Raw genomic sequence first — 17358 nt, 5'->3', positions numbered from 1 at the left:
CTTCGTCACAGCTGGGGACTTAACATCCAGCCTGGCCCGAGGATGATAAGGCTGCAGACATTGTAGCGGACATGGCGAGAGGAGTGATCGTTGTTTCTCTGCTGGTGTTGGCTGTACTTCTGACGGGCTCTGGAGCAAAGAATGTAAGATGTTTTTTCCGTCTTTCTTAGCAAGTCAACATTATACTGTGATTTAAAATCTTTTTTTTGGCTGTTCATTTTCTACTAAATGAAAAAGTCAACCTCAATTTTAAAAGTAGTCTTTGATGTTGTTTTCACTTTTATAATACGAACACTAAAAGTATTTATAAATAAAGGCAACACTCATTTATAATCATGGAAGGGATATTTAGATCTAAAGCAATTGTGCATTACAAATACAGGCATGTTTGTGTCTGCGGGGCTCATGCTTTTCAAACATCTTGCATCCAGGAACAGTTTGTTTACAACTTTATTCAAGTGTGTACAGCAAGATCTTGGTGGGCCTTTAATAGGAGGTCTGGAACTAGGAGGTGGGCGTGAATGTTAATGAAGAGTAACCAAGAGTTACCAAGTGAAATCGTTTGTTTACAAGACTGTTAGGTGTGAGACTTGAATATGAAAATGCTGCTACGACAAGAACACGAGAGAGATGAACAATACCAGAGTGATTGGATTTGTTTATTGAAGACAGACTTGAGTAGCAGGAAGTGGGGACGAGGATGACGCAGGTTAGCTGAGTAAGCGGAGTGAGAGATGATGAAGAACAGTGCATGCTAAGAAAAGAGAATATCAAGGAATCCAGCTAGTGCTAAAAAGACGGCCCGGCTGGTATCAAGATCAATCAGATGATTGCAGAGAAGTAATAGTGGAATTTCCAGAGTGGATTGTAACAAAAGTATTGGTCCACCATTGATATTAACCTTTCATTTGACTGTTTACTTTTAAAATAATAATAAAAATAAAGTAAAAAGTAAATCTATTGTATGTCTACAATTTGGAATGCATTATAAGCCACTTAATGATACTTCTAACAAGTTTAAAGGCATTCTTGTTTTTTTTTACTTTAATTTATCTTGGTCTGGTCAGTGTCTCCAGGTGATAGACCAGACCATTTCTGATTATGTAAAAAAAAAACTATTACCAATTACATGAATGATTTTTGCTGATTAATACACTTAATAAGAGAATGGATGGAAGGATGGATAGATGAACGGATGGAGATCTTTTTTCTCTTCAGCTCTCGACGAAGGCAGTCGTTTTTCTTTTACTCCCCTCCCACAATCTACCTATTGCTCTTTGTCCAGTGTTATCTGTCAGAGACTGACTCTATATTTCTTCCTAAAACTATGGATCTGGTCTCTCAATGCAATGGATGACATTTTTTCAACCCCAAAGAGCTGACGAAGGGAAGCCCTCATGTCCTGAACACACTGGATACATGATGGATTCCTTGGGCAAGAGGAAGATCATGTGTCTGTCGGTTCTTTCTGTCGAGGACGAGGAAGACATCTACTACCTCTTACGATTTATGATAACTGGCTTTCTGCTGTTTGGAGCTGCTGGATATCTGGTGTATCGCAAAATTCGACAATTGATTCGAACCATGGATGCAATGCGTCGTGCGGACGTGACTCTGACTCAAGCATTGACGGAGCATCGCCGTAGACTGGACGCCATTCTCTCTCAGAATGGTCAGCTGTCTGCGGTTCACGACCTTGTCCGCTCATCAGGTGCCACCTTGCAGAGGGTGTCCGCTCGGCTTGAAGCGTAGTTCGGCCATTTGGAATCGCCACGAGGCTACTCAGAGATTCAAGGTTGAAAAATAAAAGATTCTAGCCTGTCTTCAAAAGTTTTTTTTTCAATCTGAACTCCCCCAGTTTAGCCTTGGCAGGCCAGTTATCTAAAAAGTCTCCTGTGAGGTCATACAGACTGATGCTCACCGCCACTGTCCCCCCACGACTCTAAATTCCTCTCTGAACCAGCTCCCAAGGCCGCGTACCACCTGTAGGCGGAGACTGGGACAATGGCTGGGAGAAAGATCATGGACTCGTGCTACAAAGACTAAAGCCTTCGTTGTCCCCTTCTCCTCTTCCTCTCTCCTTCCCTCTCTCCTTCTGAAAGACAAGTTTTTGGCACTGTCATGGCTGCCTCAATTTTTTCCACTGCACCACTTGTAAATTTCTCTGTCAGTTTCTCTACGGAGATCGATAAAGTATCTTTCATTCATTTATTCATTCATTCATACATACAGAAGGATGGCAGTACGAATGGAAAAAGATGTAAAGATAGAGGGCTAGAGATAGGTGTAAGGATGGATGGACAGGGAAAAATTATTGGACGGATGGAAAAACAGAGAAAGGTGGATGGATAGATGGACAGAGATCGATGGATGGCCAGGTGAAGGTTGTAGATGGATGGATGGAAAGTGGGCTGGACAGAGATAGATGGATGAACATACAGAGACCAGATATCGATGGATTGATGGACAGATGGATGGATTTATAGATGGCTGAGTGAAGGATGATAAATGGATGGACATATGGATGGATGGATGGATGGATGGACGGACAGGAAAAGATAAATGGATGGATAGAGGGCCAGAGATGAATCGATAGACAGAGATAGATGGTTTGATGGGTAAAGGGCCAGAGATGGAGTGATGTACAGAGATAGTTGAGGCCGGATATCGATAGATGTATAGACCCAGATGTAAAAACAACGTATTCCGGACTGAACCCTTTAAGACTTGTTCAAGTGATGATAATGTTATTATCTCTCAGTGTGTTTGCACCGGACGGACAAGATGCCATTGTGCTGGAGTGAAAGGAACCAGGGTGAGTATGTCAGTTTTTTATTTCGAAAAAAGACTCGAAACTGTTTTAGGTATTTTCCTGTTTTCATATGAATTATTTCAACGTGAAACAACCGTTGTAATGTCAATTCTATGTTCTTTATATCTTGCATATAGAGTACGCATGACCTGGAACCATGACATGGTTTATCTTGTCTTACACAAGAACACATGGAATAATTGATGATGAGGCGATGTTAGCGTGAAAAATAAAATCCCAAGAGTTCACATGCAGAGATTGTGTATAATCCTTGTGTTATTTCTCATGTACAGGGAGATCGGGGTATTCCAGGAGATGAAGGTCCACCTGGACAACTGGGTAGACCAGGGTCTAATGGCAATGCTGGCCCGAAGGGACCAAAGGTAGAGAATTTAAACTTGTTATGATTCAGGATTTCATTTCATACATCACAAATATTCATCATGTTTTGTTCTGAAAAGGGAAACATGGGACCTGTTGGAGCTCCGGGAGTAAAAGGGGATCAGGTAATTAATTGACTTACTATTAAATTCAATATAGTATTCAATTGAACTCATGGTTGACTGAACGGAAACCTAAGAGCTAGTAAGGGTTCAAATTCTGTGGGACTTACATGTACGACAAGAATAACTATTTTAAAAGATACCAGAGATGTATTGGATGGAGAGACTAATTTTTAGAAAAAAAGTAAAGTCTCAGGGGACAACATCTGAGGTCTGTTTTCATATTTTACAACAGGGTCCCGAAGGAAAAGATGGACTTTATGGGTCTCATGGTTTCCCGGTGAGGTGTTTCACTTAGATTTTCTCTTGTAGAATTTTTCATTTTTTGTATTAATTTTTTGTTTTCTACAGGGCGAGCCAGGATTACAAGGGTCACATGGACCACCAGGTTTTCCAGGCTGCAATGCGACTGATGTAAGTCCTATTCAAATGTTTTTGCCCAGAAATGACCTTTTAGTTTGTAAATATGTTTGTCTGTTTATGTTTAGGGAGACAGGGGATCCCCTGGTGCTCCAGGAGATCATGGTAATGATGGATATCATGTAAGTACTAGTAATTAATCCTCAATTACAATGAAAAATTATTTTGAATTCATATTTATAACAATTTAATGAAATTGTAGGGTAAGCCGGGACCAGCAGGACCAAAGGTAAACTACTCTATTCTAAAGTTGTCAGGATGAACTGAACGAGTAGCAAAGCTATTTTACTAAAAACAAGTAACCAAATAAAGTAGGAAATTAATGAAGTAGCTTCGGCAGCGGATCATTTAGACTATGTAGGACAACCTTACTAAGGGATCCTTATCGTGAGCAGTATTGTAACATCTCATCTTCAAATAAGGGGGATTCTTGGCCATCCCAGATTGTGGCGCCAGGGCCAATAGGTTCTCCTGGAAAACATGGAAGAACGGTAAAAAAAAATTCAACCAATCATTCTTAACACTATCCACTGAGTCTTAATTGTTCCTTTTTGATTTAGGGGTCTCCAGGTGTTCCTGGAGAGCCTGGTCTACCAGGTGATAGAGGATCGAAAGGCCACAATGTAAGTTTATCATTTACGGTATATTATAGTAGATTATGTTATCACATTTCTTTTCCAGGGATTTCTTGGTGAACAAGGATCAACTGGTGCAAAGGCTTGTATTATTTAATAATTATTATTATTTTATCATATTACATGCATAGTTCTTGTGGTGTTATGACTTTTATCACACAGGGCGAGGAAGGCTTAGGCGCTCTACCCGGAAGTCAAGGACCAAAGGTAAACATGTGAAGGTTCTCAAGATACAACATGTGAATAGTGGTTTGTCTAATAGAGCAAGTCATACAAGTAAACGCACACGGCTGGTTAAGCTAAATAGGTCAAACATTGATTAATAAACCCTTATGAAACCTTCAAGACATTGTGATTATCTTACAGAGAAGAGATGAATGGTGGTTTTGTAGGAATTTGCATCAATTTGTATAGCTTCTGTATGACTATAAGCATCAAACTATTTAATTTACTCACAAATAAAAACAAAAAAGACAACTTCATTGAAAAAAGCACAAACTTCTGTGTTGAAAAATGTTTTATTGTTGATATGATAAAGACATGTACCAACTATGGGTAAGTACCAACATATGTGATGTCTATAAGCCTTAGGCTGGTTAAATATTTACTGTTACAACCATGCATAATGTAAAATTAGTGATGATCTTGCAAAGGTTTAAAGTATAACACATTTTTTTATTTAAAAAACTGGGGGGAAAGTGAGTTTTTAAATGTGATAGGAGATTTATTACCGTATAACTTTTTGTAATTTCTTAGTAATCGGACTTGGATATAAAAGCATTTGTAACTAAATAAATATATTACGATTTAAAAACTTTAGAATAGCTTATTGTGGTGTTGTTTGTATGTTTTATAGTTTGTTTGTTGCAAATAAATCCCCAACATAGTTAATGGCAAGAAAGCTAACACACTCACATCAATACAGCAAATGGGCCAGTTATTATATCCAGTGTAATAAAGATGTTATGACCACCAAGCATTGAAATTTGACTTCTCTTAGATTACAGAATGAATGAAGTACTTTCTTACTTTAGACAAACTATAAACACAATTTGGGCTTGTGTGTGTAGAACAAGAGGAAGAAGGATGTGTAACTTTGGAAAGTGTTGAACCCCTTGCTAACACAGTAGATGACAAAGAAGACAGAGGAAAGGGGAACGTTTTGACCTCAACAATCTAGGAAACGACAGGCACTTGGTTTCTGTCTGTTGTGACACATTTATAATGAGTTTTCTTGTTTTCAGGGTCGTCCTGGACCTCAAGGGCCTCCTGGGCCACCAGGCCGGGTGAAGGATTTCTTTTCAGACAATCTTCTGATAAAGGTCAAACTCAAAACAATAATCTCAATTATAAAATCTTTTTTACTTCATCCTCGATCTACACTATTTAAAAAAAATCGGTTATCTTTCCACTGTTTAGGGCGTTAAGGGAGAACTGGGAGATTTTGGTGAAAAAGGCTGCAGAGGAGACCCGGTGAGTTTATTGGGTAAACACCCATTTTATACGTTTATATTTATATCTTATGCAACTGTTGCCTCGGTTCTCTTTAGGGAGACAGTTATGGCGATAATGAAAAGGGGCAGAAGGGCGACCAAGGACTTCCAGGTCCGGAGGTGAGACTGACTTACTTTGTGATTCTTTCGAAACGTTATTCTGCATCCCAAATTTATGGTTAAAAAAAATGACCAGCAGATGGTAGTATAAGCAAAAAAAAAAAGTATACAGGAGTAAGGCGTAAGACTGAAACAAGGGGATGAATTTCAAAATACATTGACGCAAAATCTGTATTTATAGATTATGAACTGGCCGTGTTTTAACAGGAAACCTGAATGATCGTGCTGAAAAAATGAAATACTGTAAGATCTACCCAAACTGGAAAATGTCAGTTCTTTTATCATTCATAGGCCAACCTTTAGAAAATAAATAAAGTTTATCTTGTTTTTTTCAAATGCCAAAAGTATAAACTTTTCATTTAAAGCCTAGTCTAGGTCACGTTCCTTGCAAGGATAATGGGAACTGGAACGTCTTTCCCCTTCAGTCTACTCTACTGATTGCATTTATGATTACTGGCTTGTAATGTGGCTCAACAAAAATGACCTTATAATGGAAAAATAAATTAGAGATCACCTCAGGCCATCTCCTCTGCTGGAAAGTACAACCAAATAAATCAACTCCCAGATGAATGTCCTAACAGCTGTCCTTTACCCTTTGCTTGCAGGGAAAGGAAGGAAAGGATGGTGACCTTGGTCAAAAGGGATACAGGGTAGTGTGTATAGTTTGTGTCTGTCTTGATGTGGACTTCTTTGTAATAACAATTGTCTTTAGGGAAGACCTGGGCCCAAAGGTGACCCGGGATATCAAGGCCCGCCAGGAGTGATGGTCAGGGATGGATTTTCTCTGTTCAAAAAAACATTCAAAACTAATTTTGTTGTGTTTGTTATCTAGGGGGAGAAAGGGAACACTGGTGTCACTGGTCCACCAGGAAATGTGAGTGTCATTGAATGGTTTTAACTGTAGCTCATGGCATCTTATCATTGGCAACAATTTCAACAAATCATTTTATTTTCCTTTAAGGGGTTGTGGGTTCATCCTAGCTTCAAGGGTGAGAAACACCCTGAGATAGGTGTAATTTCTCCATCAGGCCCATAGTGACAGAAAATACACAAATATGGGCAATTTAAAGACACAAATACAGGAAAATAGCAGATTTATTTACTCTACTATTTCTATTTCTCTTGTTCAGGTATTGGATTATGTGACTGAACCACTTAAAGGATACAGTGGAGATGATGGTCTCCCAGGTCTACCAGGTCAACCAGGACCACAAGGTAGGCAACATAAAGCTAGAAATGAGACAAGTTCCACTGCAAATAAAAACTATATTATTTTCAAGTCATGAATCAGTGAATAATGAAATAGGATTGACTGTTTCTTTTCAATCGTATCAGGTGATGTGGGGTCTCCTGGACCTGATGGACCACCAGGTGTGAGGAAAATATGCTCATTCTCAAAAACATTTAAAGAGTAACCACAACATATCTTACTTTTTGAATTTACAGGTGAACCTGGACTCTATCTGACAGGCCCTCAAGGTCCCATAGGTTTTCCAGGTCCAAAAGGAGACCCTGGAGAACCAGGGGACGTTTTTTCAGGAGTGAGAGGATTAGATGGGGATCCTGGGGACCAAGGTCCTCAAGGAGACCGTGGCCTACCAGGACCACCTGAAGACAGAAGTATAGAGAAATGATCTGAGAAAATCAATGGACTGTTGTGACATTTTAATAACAATACATTTATTTTAGGTAACAAGGTGATCAAAGGCATTGCTGGATTAAAAGGAATGACTGGTATCACTGGACCAATGGGGTATGATGGGATCTACGGAATGAAAGGTTTGGAATTAACTACAATACAAAATACAAAATTTCTTGTCTTAAATTAATTCCTGATGCCAAAAAAAACCCTGACCCAAAATTTCTATTGATCAACCCTTTGAGTTTCAGCACATCATCAGTAATACATCCAACAACAATCAACGTTTTACTCCTTGCAGGTGAAAAGGGGGAGCCTTGTTATGTTTGCTCTGGAACGGGATTGCCTGGACCTCCAGGTCCACCTGGTCCATCCGGCATTCCTGGTATTTCTATTCATCAAATTCACAACTGTTATTTTTTAAGTTAATGCTGAATAATAAGAAAATGTATCTTCTTCAGGATATAACCAAGGACCAGGAGGAAAAGGTGACCCAGGGTATCCAGGGCTCATGGGCCGACCCGGAGACCAGGTAGACATGAATATGTTATTATTATTTGAGTCCATTTAAAATCAGATACAACAATGTTTCTCTCAAGGGTCAAAGTGGAATATCAGGAGTTCCAGGCCCACCTGGACCAAAAGGAGAGTCATTTTCTTTTCAAACACCTGGTATCAAGGGTGAAAAGGGTGACCAAGGTCAGTCGGGTAGACCTGGATTTCCTGGACTTGCAGGATCAGATGGTTTACCTGGTCAAAAGGGATATCAAGGTTCGCCTGGAGATAATGTGAGAATTATTTTCTTATGCTATTTGGATGATCACATGCATAGCATGGCCTCAAAGGGAATTATTTAAATTACTTTCTAGTATTTCCAACCTGGTCTGGAAGGAGAACCGGGATTCCCAGGTCCACCTGGGTTGAGAGGCAGAGAGGGTCCCACTGGATACCCTGGGTCAGAGGGATATGGACCAGCTGGAACACAAGGAATTAAAGGAGAATTAGGTGTACCTGGTTTTCCTGGGTCCACTGGAATTCCAGGTAAATAAACAGGTTAACAGCTATGGAAAGGTGATGAACTCAAAAGGTTTACACCGGTATATTAATTGTATCCCCCTATAGGCCAGAAGGGAGAGCCAGGTCATGTCAATACAATAGGTGTACCAGGACCCCCCGGATTTCCAGGTTTACCTGGTACACCAGGAAGACCAGGTATTTCTATTTAAGTTTGTGTTCCAATAACTATTTGTCAGGATGATCATATGTAAGTCAACTACAACAACCATCAGGTGACGATGGAGTTCCTGGTATCCCTGGTAGCCCAGGTTTTCAAGGGCCTAAAGGTGACAGAGGTGACACTTCCTCAATTGGAAGGCCGGGACTTCCAGGACTGAAAGGTAGAATTTTGTTTATATTTAAATACATTTTATTACATTTGTATAACTTGGCCTATTTCTGTCGCTAAAAAGTAACCCAGTCCATGTGTCATTGAATACATTATTTACTTAAAGGGCAATTAATATGTTGATTTAAGTGTCTTTTAAATAGATCTTGGACCCTGTATTGTACTAATCAGTATGTGTCTGTTTGTACAAAATCTAATTTTAATTGAGATATTGACATTAGAAAATGTGCTTAAACCCTTAAACTTATAACACTACATTTTTCACAATTTTGTGTTTTGACATTAGTTGCCTATTAACAAAGTTTTCATTGGAAATTTGTTACGATCAAAATTATTGGAGGCAAATAAAAAGTCACTCTTCCCAGGCGAAAGGGGACAGCCAGGACAACCAGGACAACCAGGTAGAGGCTCACCTGGACGACCAGGTCAGCCAGGTCTTTCTGGTCCTCCAGGATTAAAGGTAATTGTTGCCATTTCTCTCCTTGCAATTGTTTTCGCACTTCTCAGAATCTTAAATGTTACATTTTAAAGTGGCAAAATTATGTGGAAATTTTCCAGCTAATTAAATAATAGGGAGTTAGAAATAATTAATGACCAGCATGTCTGTACTGGGTATTGTATTTTCCAAAAAGTTAATTATATTTTATAAAAAAAATCTAAATAATTTTACCATTGTAACTTGTGAAGGGGGATGGAGGTGTCGGCTATCCTGGAACACCAGGATCAGTTGGCCGTCCAGGAGATGGTGGAGTTCAAGGACCAGTTGGCGATCCTGGACGTCCCGGTCTTCCTGGAACTCCAGGATTACCTGGGCATGGTGGTTTAGCGGGCGAAAAAGGTACCTTTAGCCACAATAACTGAAATAAAGCAATAGTTTTCTCTTGCTTGATCTTGTTCATTTGAACTTGGAAAGGTTCAAAAGGAGCTATTGGTCTCCCTGGACTGCCCGGTGATAAAGATTCTTGTATAGGGAGTATTCCTGGAGCAATTGGGCTCCCGGGACCTGCAGGATATCCAGGACAGCCAGGTTGGTGGTGGGTCGAGTTTTAATTCAACTTCATTTGAGTTTTAATAGTTTCAGTGTTTAATGTTTTCAAAAGGAATACATGGACAACAGGGTGAGAAGGGAAATCAAGGGTTACCTGGATTTGGTCAGGTCGGCCCTGTAGGTGTGCCTGGTCCTCCTGGGGTCTCGTTGAAAGGTTTTCCTGGGCCTGCTGGACAGAAAGGGCTTAAAGGACAAAGTGGGAGTCCTGGTCGATCAGGTATCTTAATGCTAATGATTTTATTAATCTAATACAGTTGGAGCTCATAGCTATTGTATCAATTATTTGATGAGTAATTAAACGACGACATGAGTAAATGGTTTCTAACTCTTCAGGGCAAAGAGGGGACCCCGGTCCAGACGGCCTACCAGGATATGGTCCAGAGGGATTGCCTGGAGGTCCAGGATCACCGGGCCCTAGAGGTGATAGCAGATATATATTAAGGATCCATAGAACGTTTTTTTCAGTTATTGTAAATTTAGATACTGAAAAATATTGCAATGTTTGTTTCAGGTGATCCTGGCCTAGATGGAGTTAGAGGTTTGATTGGGCAAACTGGATCACCTGGCCTACCAGGTCATAGGGGTCCTCCAGGCCCTTATGCAGAACCAATTGAAGAAGTTGGGCCCCCAGGGGATCTTGGTGTACCAGGTTTGTGGCAAATCCCACTTTTTCATAATTGTGTTGTCGTTACTTTGTCTTTGAGTTGAAACAATATGGTTTGTTTAGGCTATTCGGGTCCTGATGGGCCTATGGGAAATGATGGAACTACTGGAGCAAAAGGAGCTAGAGGGAGAGCAGGAGCACCAGGATTGCCTGGACAGAGAGGTGTGGTCATAGTTTCCTTTTAGTCTGTCAGCACTAAAAGTTACCAACGAGTAATATGTTTAAAGGACTACCAGGGGATTCAAGTACAGATTGCTCAAAAGAAGGAACAACTGGACCTCCTGGGATTCCAGGAGATCAAGGTTTCAGGGGACATCCAGGTGCAAGTTAAACAACAATCAATATAAATGTTTAGGAACTTGTAAGGGTAACCTTTTTTAAACAAATAGGTCAGAAAGGGGACAAAGGAGAAACTGGCAGACCAGGAGGCCCTGGGGCACCTGGTTCAATTGGGCAAACCAGTTTCAAAGGAGCAAAAGGAGAACCAAATTATGAAGGATATGGAACTCCTGGTCCAATTGGGCAAAAGGTTTTACAATAAAGAGGAGTTAAATTAACAATTCATATTTCGATTAATATTGATTTTCTCTGAATTCTCAGGGTGAACCTGGCTCAAGCAACACCAATTTAATGAAGGGTCAGAAAGGCCAACCTGGTTATGTTGGACCAGCAGGTATCCCAGGGTATGAAGGAGCGAAGGGAAACAGAGGACCTGATGGGCCAAATGGTTACTATTGCTGATATCTAAATCATTTTGTTGCAATTCAACATGTTTCTACTCATGGATTTCCAAACCCAATTTTGCAAATACTTCTGTTTTAGGAGTACCTGGTTACCCAGGTCCTAAAGGTTTAAGTGGGCCTCAAGGACCAAAAGGATACCCAGGACCTAATGGACAAACAGGTAGAACACAGCCTTTGGGTCTTGACATAATCAATCTCTGACATTCAGCTTAATAGGTATATCTTAATACCTTAATATGTCCTTTAGGTGGCCAAGGACCAACCGGGGCCCCAGGTTATCAAGGTCCTAAAGGAGACCAAGGCCGAGATGGAATTCCTGGACCTCCTGGGCAAAAAGGAGAGACACGTATGAAAAAAGTGTTGCTTGTTTGAAATACAGTAAAAGAAAAGGGTCAATTCTCAAGAGATGTCATGTCGGGGTGCACATGGCAAGTTTGTATTTCATCAAGAAGACCTAAAACCTTGAGACATATGCAGAGTCAGACTTTTCTGCTGCACTATTACGATTTCCTAAGTCCGAACCACCTTAATCACTTCTCTGTAAATCAAGAATCAATGACTCTGCGCCTTGAGGGAAGAAAATCAATCCTCATACATTGTGAGAGACCATGGTTGTTACTCCTTTGGGAGCTTTTCTTGAAATGTGGACCATAGATATACTTGTCTTTCTGATTTATATGTGATAATTGGGAAATGAAATAATCTTTTCATAAGGCATCCACCCAATCGCTTTACACCTAACTAATTTCATTTCCACTAGATGTCTATGGAGGAAAACCTGGGCAGCGAGGACCACCAGGTGCCCCAGGTGAGTTAAACATCATTGCCATTATTTTGTTCTCACACATTTGTGACCCCTTATTTTTAAATAAAATCCTCTTGGACAAACCATTGTAAATACATTCACATAATGTTAGATACAGTTCAATCTGTAATATTTATTTGGCCTGTTACCATTTTCCATTGAGAAGGTGATTCCAGCTTTACTTTATTTCTTCTGTAAACTCAATGAAACATGGCATTTCTTTTAACTGAGAGCGCAATCTAGTGGTCTTTCAAAATTATGAAACTGAATCATGATTCAGCTCCAACAACTGATGCTGCATCATGAGGCCTCATCAACACATCACTAGTGGCAAGATTCACCTCACAGTAACTGCAGGTAGCACTCTCATCCACGAGCTAAGCTAGCAAGTACAGTATACTATTAAGTTCATTTTTTAAATCTACTCAATTTTTTATTAGAGTTAATGGCGATGGTAAATGTAGGCTCTACAAAATCTGCTGTCTTTGTTGATGTCCCCTTTAGATTTCTGAATTTGTATTTTAGATGTTAATTTGTGTAGAAATTGCTGTGCTCTTGGTGAAAAGGGAATTACAATATACTTAACATTTAAACTGGGTTTTTACTTTTTCAGGACCAGAGGGGTCTCCCGGTTCTCCTGGTTACCCAAGTGTTGGGAGTCCTGGACAACCAGGGGACAAAGGACCAACTGGACAACCTGGGGCTGCTGGTCCTCGAGGACCACCTGGTGGGGAAGATGGGTGTGCACCTGGGTTAAAAGGGGATCGTGGTTTACCGGGTAGCCACGGCAGACCAGGTGAGAATAGAACTTTACTTTACTTTGAGTTATAATGTCGTGAATACGTCTAATACTCTTCAGCTGCATTTAAACGGTCACAATTAAAATTTATCAGCCTGAATACTAGCATGAAAGCTAATTGATCGACGTGCAGGTTATGCTGGACCACCTGGACCACCGGGTCCCGCATGGTCTAGATTAAAGGGAAATATCGGGGACCCAGGTCCTGCAGGAAATCCAGGATTCCCCGGTGCTACAGGAGATCCCGGTCTGTCAGGACAGCCTGTGAGTTTTCTATAAATATTGAAAAAGATAATGTTAGTAAGACATAAGAGGTAAGTTAATCAATGGTTAGCAAAGACATACGTTCTAGATGTTTGTGACAATTTATAGGATATGAAAAACCCTATTTCAAGAGAGTGCACTCATTAGAATTGAGCAATGGATCTTCTCGTTTCTAGCTCTTCCTCGCACATGTATTCAATCAAGTCTTCTCAAGGCTTTGCGCTATTCTGCATGCATTTACATCCAACCTTGAACATTCATCTTTTATTTGCTTCTCAAAGGGCATGAGAGGCATACCTGGAGCTCCAGGACCGGTAGGTGAAATGGGCCCCCCTGGATTCCATGGACCCCCTGGTAATCTGTCGCCATAAATCACCAAACAATTGCTTATAGACTAGATACTGTCTCTGAGAGAAAGGAACATCAATCAGTAGGGAAAACAGTCTTGCAAAAGTGATTTATTTGCCTTTAACTGAGATTTATTGTAAAGCTAAGACCATGCATTCTATACGAGCATATAAGTCTGTCTTTTGACTTTAGTGGTGAAAAGAATGTATTATGAGTTTCCACAATATATCTGATATCTGCATACAACACATGTTTTCAGGGGAAAAAGGAGACCCAGGATTTGTTCCAGGTTTTCCAGGGAGACCAGGTGTAAAAGGTTTTCCAGGACCCCAAGGTGTATCCATGGTTCTTGCAAAACATTTTATTGGATGTTGCTCCACATTTGTATTCATCATTTTCAATGCATGTCCTACCAACAGGGCGTAAAGGTGAACCAACATATGGTGAGGTGATATATGAAGATGGAAGGTACACTGGCGATCGGGGACCCAATGGTGATCGGGGACTCCCAGGTGCAATTGGACCCCTGGGACCACCGGGCCAACCAGGTCAATTATGTTTTTGTTTATTTAGTTTTTGTATGAGAAGCTGTTTTGCTTCATGCAACTATTCATTTATTAATTTTGGTTCGACTTGACCATTTGTGTTTTAGGCCCACCAGGTTTAAAAGGGGTTCGAGGTGGCAGTCTAAGTGGACTTCCGGGATTTCCCGGACCAAAAGGAAACAAAGGATCATCAGGATTACCAGGTATTTGCATGTTTAGCAATAAATCCAGATGAATCCCACTGTGTTTTGTTAGCTTGTTTTTTTCTGTGGTGGAAAATGTGCCATATCAAGAGTCTCGTTAAGGCCACAGGACTTGAATAATTGAAATGGTATTTTACTTGTGTTGTTAGTGCTGTTCAGAGATTTAAAAATAAGATGAACTAAACTATTATCATAAGGTAATTGATCCGATTAATCTCTCTTATTTTTCACAAAAGATTTTTACAAACAGTTGTTGTTCTAGTCATTTTGTATTTAAGTATTTAAGACTAGTCCCAAGTGTTGCCTGCAATTGTAAGTTTTTATTTCATCCAAATTCTTAAAAATAAAAACTATACATCAGGTTTATATAAAGTGCTGTATATTAAAACATAAAATAACAAGTATTATATGATTCACAAGACCAATCGATGTGTGTGACTGACCATGGTTTTCACCCCGACAACTCAAGCACAATAAGACCAGCAAAAAATGAATATATTATTACAACAAAAAAAACTTGCTAAAGCTATAGATAAAAAGGTAAATAATTTAGATTAAAAAAAAAAAACCTCTTGTTATGAATGTAATAAATTCATCCTTTTACCTTGCATCATATTTGCAGGTATACCAGGTCTTCCTGGAAACCGTGGTAATAAAGGCCCTCAAGGGCTGCCTGGTCAAGGTGGACCTGGTCATGCTGGTAGCTTCTTTATTGCTCGACACAGTCAGAGCACACAAGTTCCTGCCTGCCCTGAAGGAACAAGCCAGATGTATTCAGGCTATTCCCTTCTCTTTATCAATGGAAATGAGAAAGCTCATGGTCAGGACCTGGGTATGTAAACCTCTTCTTCAGGTGTTGTTGTAACTCAGTGTTGGATGATGTTTTCTAAATGCTTGCTCAGGCACCATGGGGAGCTGCCTTGCCCGATTTTCCACCATGCCATATCTCTTCTGCGATACGGAATCCAACTGTCGCTATGCTTCGCGCAACGACTATTCCTACTGGTTGTCTACGGAGACGCCAACACCTCCCAACATGGTGTCCATAACTGGGGACAGATTGGCCAACTACATCAGCAGGTGGGATTGTACTCAGGATCGAAGACGGAGAAACACGTTGGAATATTAAAGAGGATTCAAATATATCTCATATGTTTGCGTTACAGATGCTCAGTGTGTGAAGCTACCTCAAATGTCATAGCGGTCCACAGTCAGACAACTTTGGTTCCAAATTGCCCCAGAGGATGGGAGTCACTCTGGGCTGGTTACTCATTTGTCATGGTAAAAAAAAACAAGTGTTTATTACATATAAAGAAGCAAGGGATGATAAGAATAAAGTTTTAGGTTTGTAGAGGGCATTGACTTTTGCAAGTACTACTAAGAATCTAGAAAAGAAGTGCCTATAACGGGATTTATAAGAAGTGTGGTAGGGATTGGTATCAACAGTTCACAGCTCACAAAGATGTTTCCATACTATACCTGGGCCTTTCTATTCTACTAACTCTATCATTCATGTTTTAGCAACTAGGAGCCGGATCAGAGGGATCTTCCCAACCCCTTGTTTCTCCAGGATCTTGCCTTGAACATTTCCGACAAGTCCCTTTCATCGAGTGCCACGGCAGGGGGACGTGTAACTACTTCCCGGATTCCTACAGTTACTGGCTGTCGTCTGTAAACCCCTTTATGTTCAGGTAAAATTTTTGTAACCTTTTTAGGAGAAACAGTGTTTAGTCATTATTTCAAAACATGTCTTCACAGCAAACCAACTCCCCAGACAGTAAAAGGACCTTCTCTACGGAGCATCATTAGCCGGTGTCGAGTCTGCAGAAAAGGAGGAAATCGTGGTGACAATTGAATGTTTTAATAGGGAGTTTTATCGACCAAGTCCATGTGTGTGAAAAGTCCACGAGTGAAAGCATATTTTTTGTTATTAAATATATATGAAAGTAAAATCCATTGAATTCAACATTTCAAAACTCAACAGAAGTTTTCATTACTCAATTACCAATCTATATATCAATAAATAGATGGACACACCGCAGAACAAAATACTGACCTCTGAGTGAAGGTGTTAGTGAGGAAGGAAATCGATCAGGTCAAGGCAAATGGGGTATAAAGGGGCAAAGAAACAACATAAAAAAGTAAAAACATGCAATTTTGATGTCATTCGAACCAATATTTTATATACCAAGATGGGAAATGTCCCTTTTGTTTGTTGTATTTTCTTATGGGGTGCAAAGGGGGCAGAACCCCCTCCCCTCCCCAACATTTTTTGAAAGCCCCAATTTCAATACCATAAAAATGTTTCAACTTCTTTTCACAATTTTTTCTTTGTTAATTGTCTTTTCAAATATTTCTGCTAGTCCCTGATATTCATCTGTAATTTTGATTTTGAGAGTTTGGAAATGATAAACAACATGAAAAGAAGAAAATAATGGTTCATATTTAAATTCTTACTGTTTGAATAAAAAATCTTCTTTATTATGTCATTCTTGTCTGTTAAAAATAAATGAGTGTGCATCACCCGCTCATGCGTCACATTCTGCCCACTCTAATCCACAGTGGTACGTTTACAAGATACTTTAAATAGAGATTGAACAGCTTTTCAGTTTGCTGGTAGACTTTGTTGCAACTCTTTGCTTGTGTTATGTTATCACTCTGATCTCGCTGTCATAAATCCAGTTACTTTCAAAATCAAATACACTCAAGGTTGCCGTCGGGTGTCTTTTTGGGTTGTCCGTCTCACTTCTTGCTCAATAGTTTCCCTGTATTATGACTTCCAGTCCTGTGCTGCTTCTGGGTCACTTAGAAAATCACTAGGAGAAAAAAGATTGTCCTTCTTCAACCTTTTCTGTCATTCCTTGTGACTAGACACCTCCCCCCTTTTTGTCACAGTCTGAGAAGAAACTAAG

At 40.0% G+C, this 17358-nt stretch overlaps 1 protein-coding gene across 1 annotated transcript; it reads left to right on the top strand.

The window, feature by feature from the left end:
• Nucleotides 1–2: 2 nt before the first annotated feature.
• On the top strand, nucleotides 3–16969 carry LOC148063352 (uncharacterized). The gene is made up of 52 exons (XM_087811858.1): nucleotides 3–143; nucleotides 2762–2815; nucleotides 3106–3195; nucleotides 3274–3318; nucleotides 3551–3595; nucleotides 3667–3729; nucleotides 3804–3857; nucleotides 3938–3964; nucleotides 4158–4226; nucleotides 4296–4358; nucleotides 4417–4452; nucleotides 4533–4577; nucleotides 5615–5692; nucleotides 5790–5843; nucleotides 5921–5983; nucleotides 6589–6633; nucleotides 6696–6749; nucleotides 6816–6857; nucleotides 7114–7198; nucleotides 7319–7354; nucleotides 7430–7603; nucleotides 7673–7762; nucleotides 7924–8007; nucleotides 8084–8154; nucleotides 8222–8410; nucleotides 8492–8663; nucleotides 8745–8834; nucleotides 8912–9019; nucleotides 9393–9487; nucleotides 9715–9865; nucleotides 9941–10054; nucleotides 10128–10292; nucleotides 10409–10495; nucleotides 10587–10724; nucleotides 10803–10901; nucleotides 10967–11059; nucleotides 11129–11268; nucleotides 11340–11466; nucleotides 11562–11642; nucleotides 11730–11828; nucleotides 12243–12290; nucleotides 12901–13083; nucleotides 13220–13350; nucleotides 13632–13704; nucleotides 13958–14032; nucleotides 14118–14246; nucleotides 14351–14446; nucleotides 15069–15278; nucleotides 15349–15526; nucleotides 15613–15727; nucleotides 15968–16137; nucleotides 16205–16969. The coding sequence occupies exons 1-52, from the start codon at nucleotides 72–74 to the stop codon at nucleotides 16299–16301; spliced, it is 4992 nt and encodes a 1663-aa protein (XP_087667984.1). The 5' UTR covers nucleotides 3–71; the 3' UTR covers nucleotides 16302–16969.
• The last annotated feature ends 389 nt before the right edge of the window (nucleotides 16970–17358 follow it).

The sequence above is a fragment of the Callionymus lyra genome, chromosome 16, assembly GCF_982586985.1.
Source record: "Callionymus lyra chromosome 16, fCalLyr1.hap1.1, whole genome shotgun sequence".
NCBI classification, from domain to species: Eukaryota; Metazoa; Chordata; class Actinopteri; order Syngnathiformes; family Callionymidae; genus Callionymus; species Callionymus lyra.
This window is presented reverse-complemented; position numbering and strand designations above follow the sequence as displayed.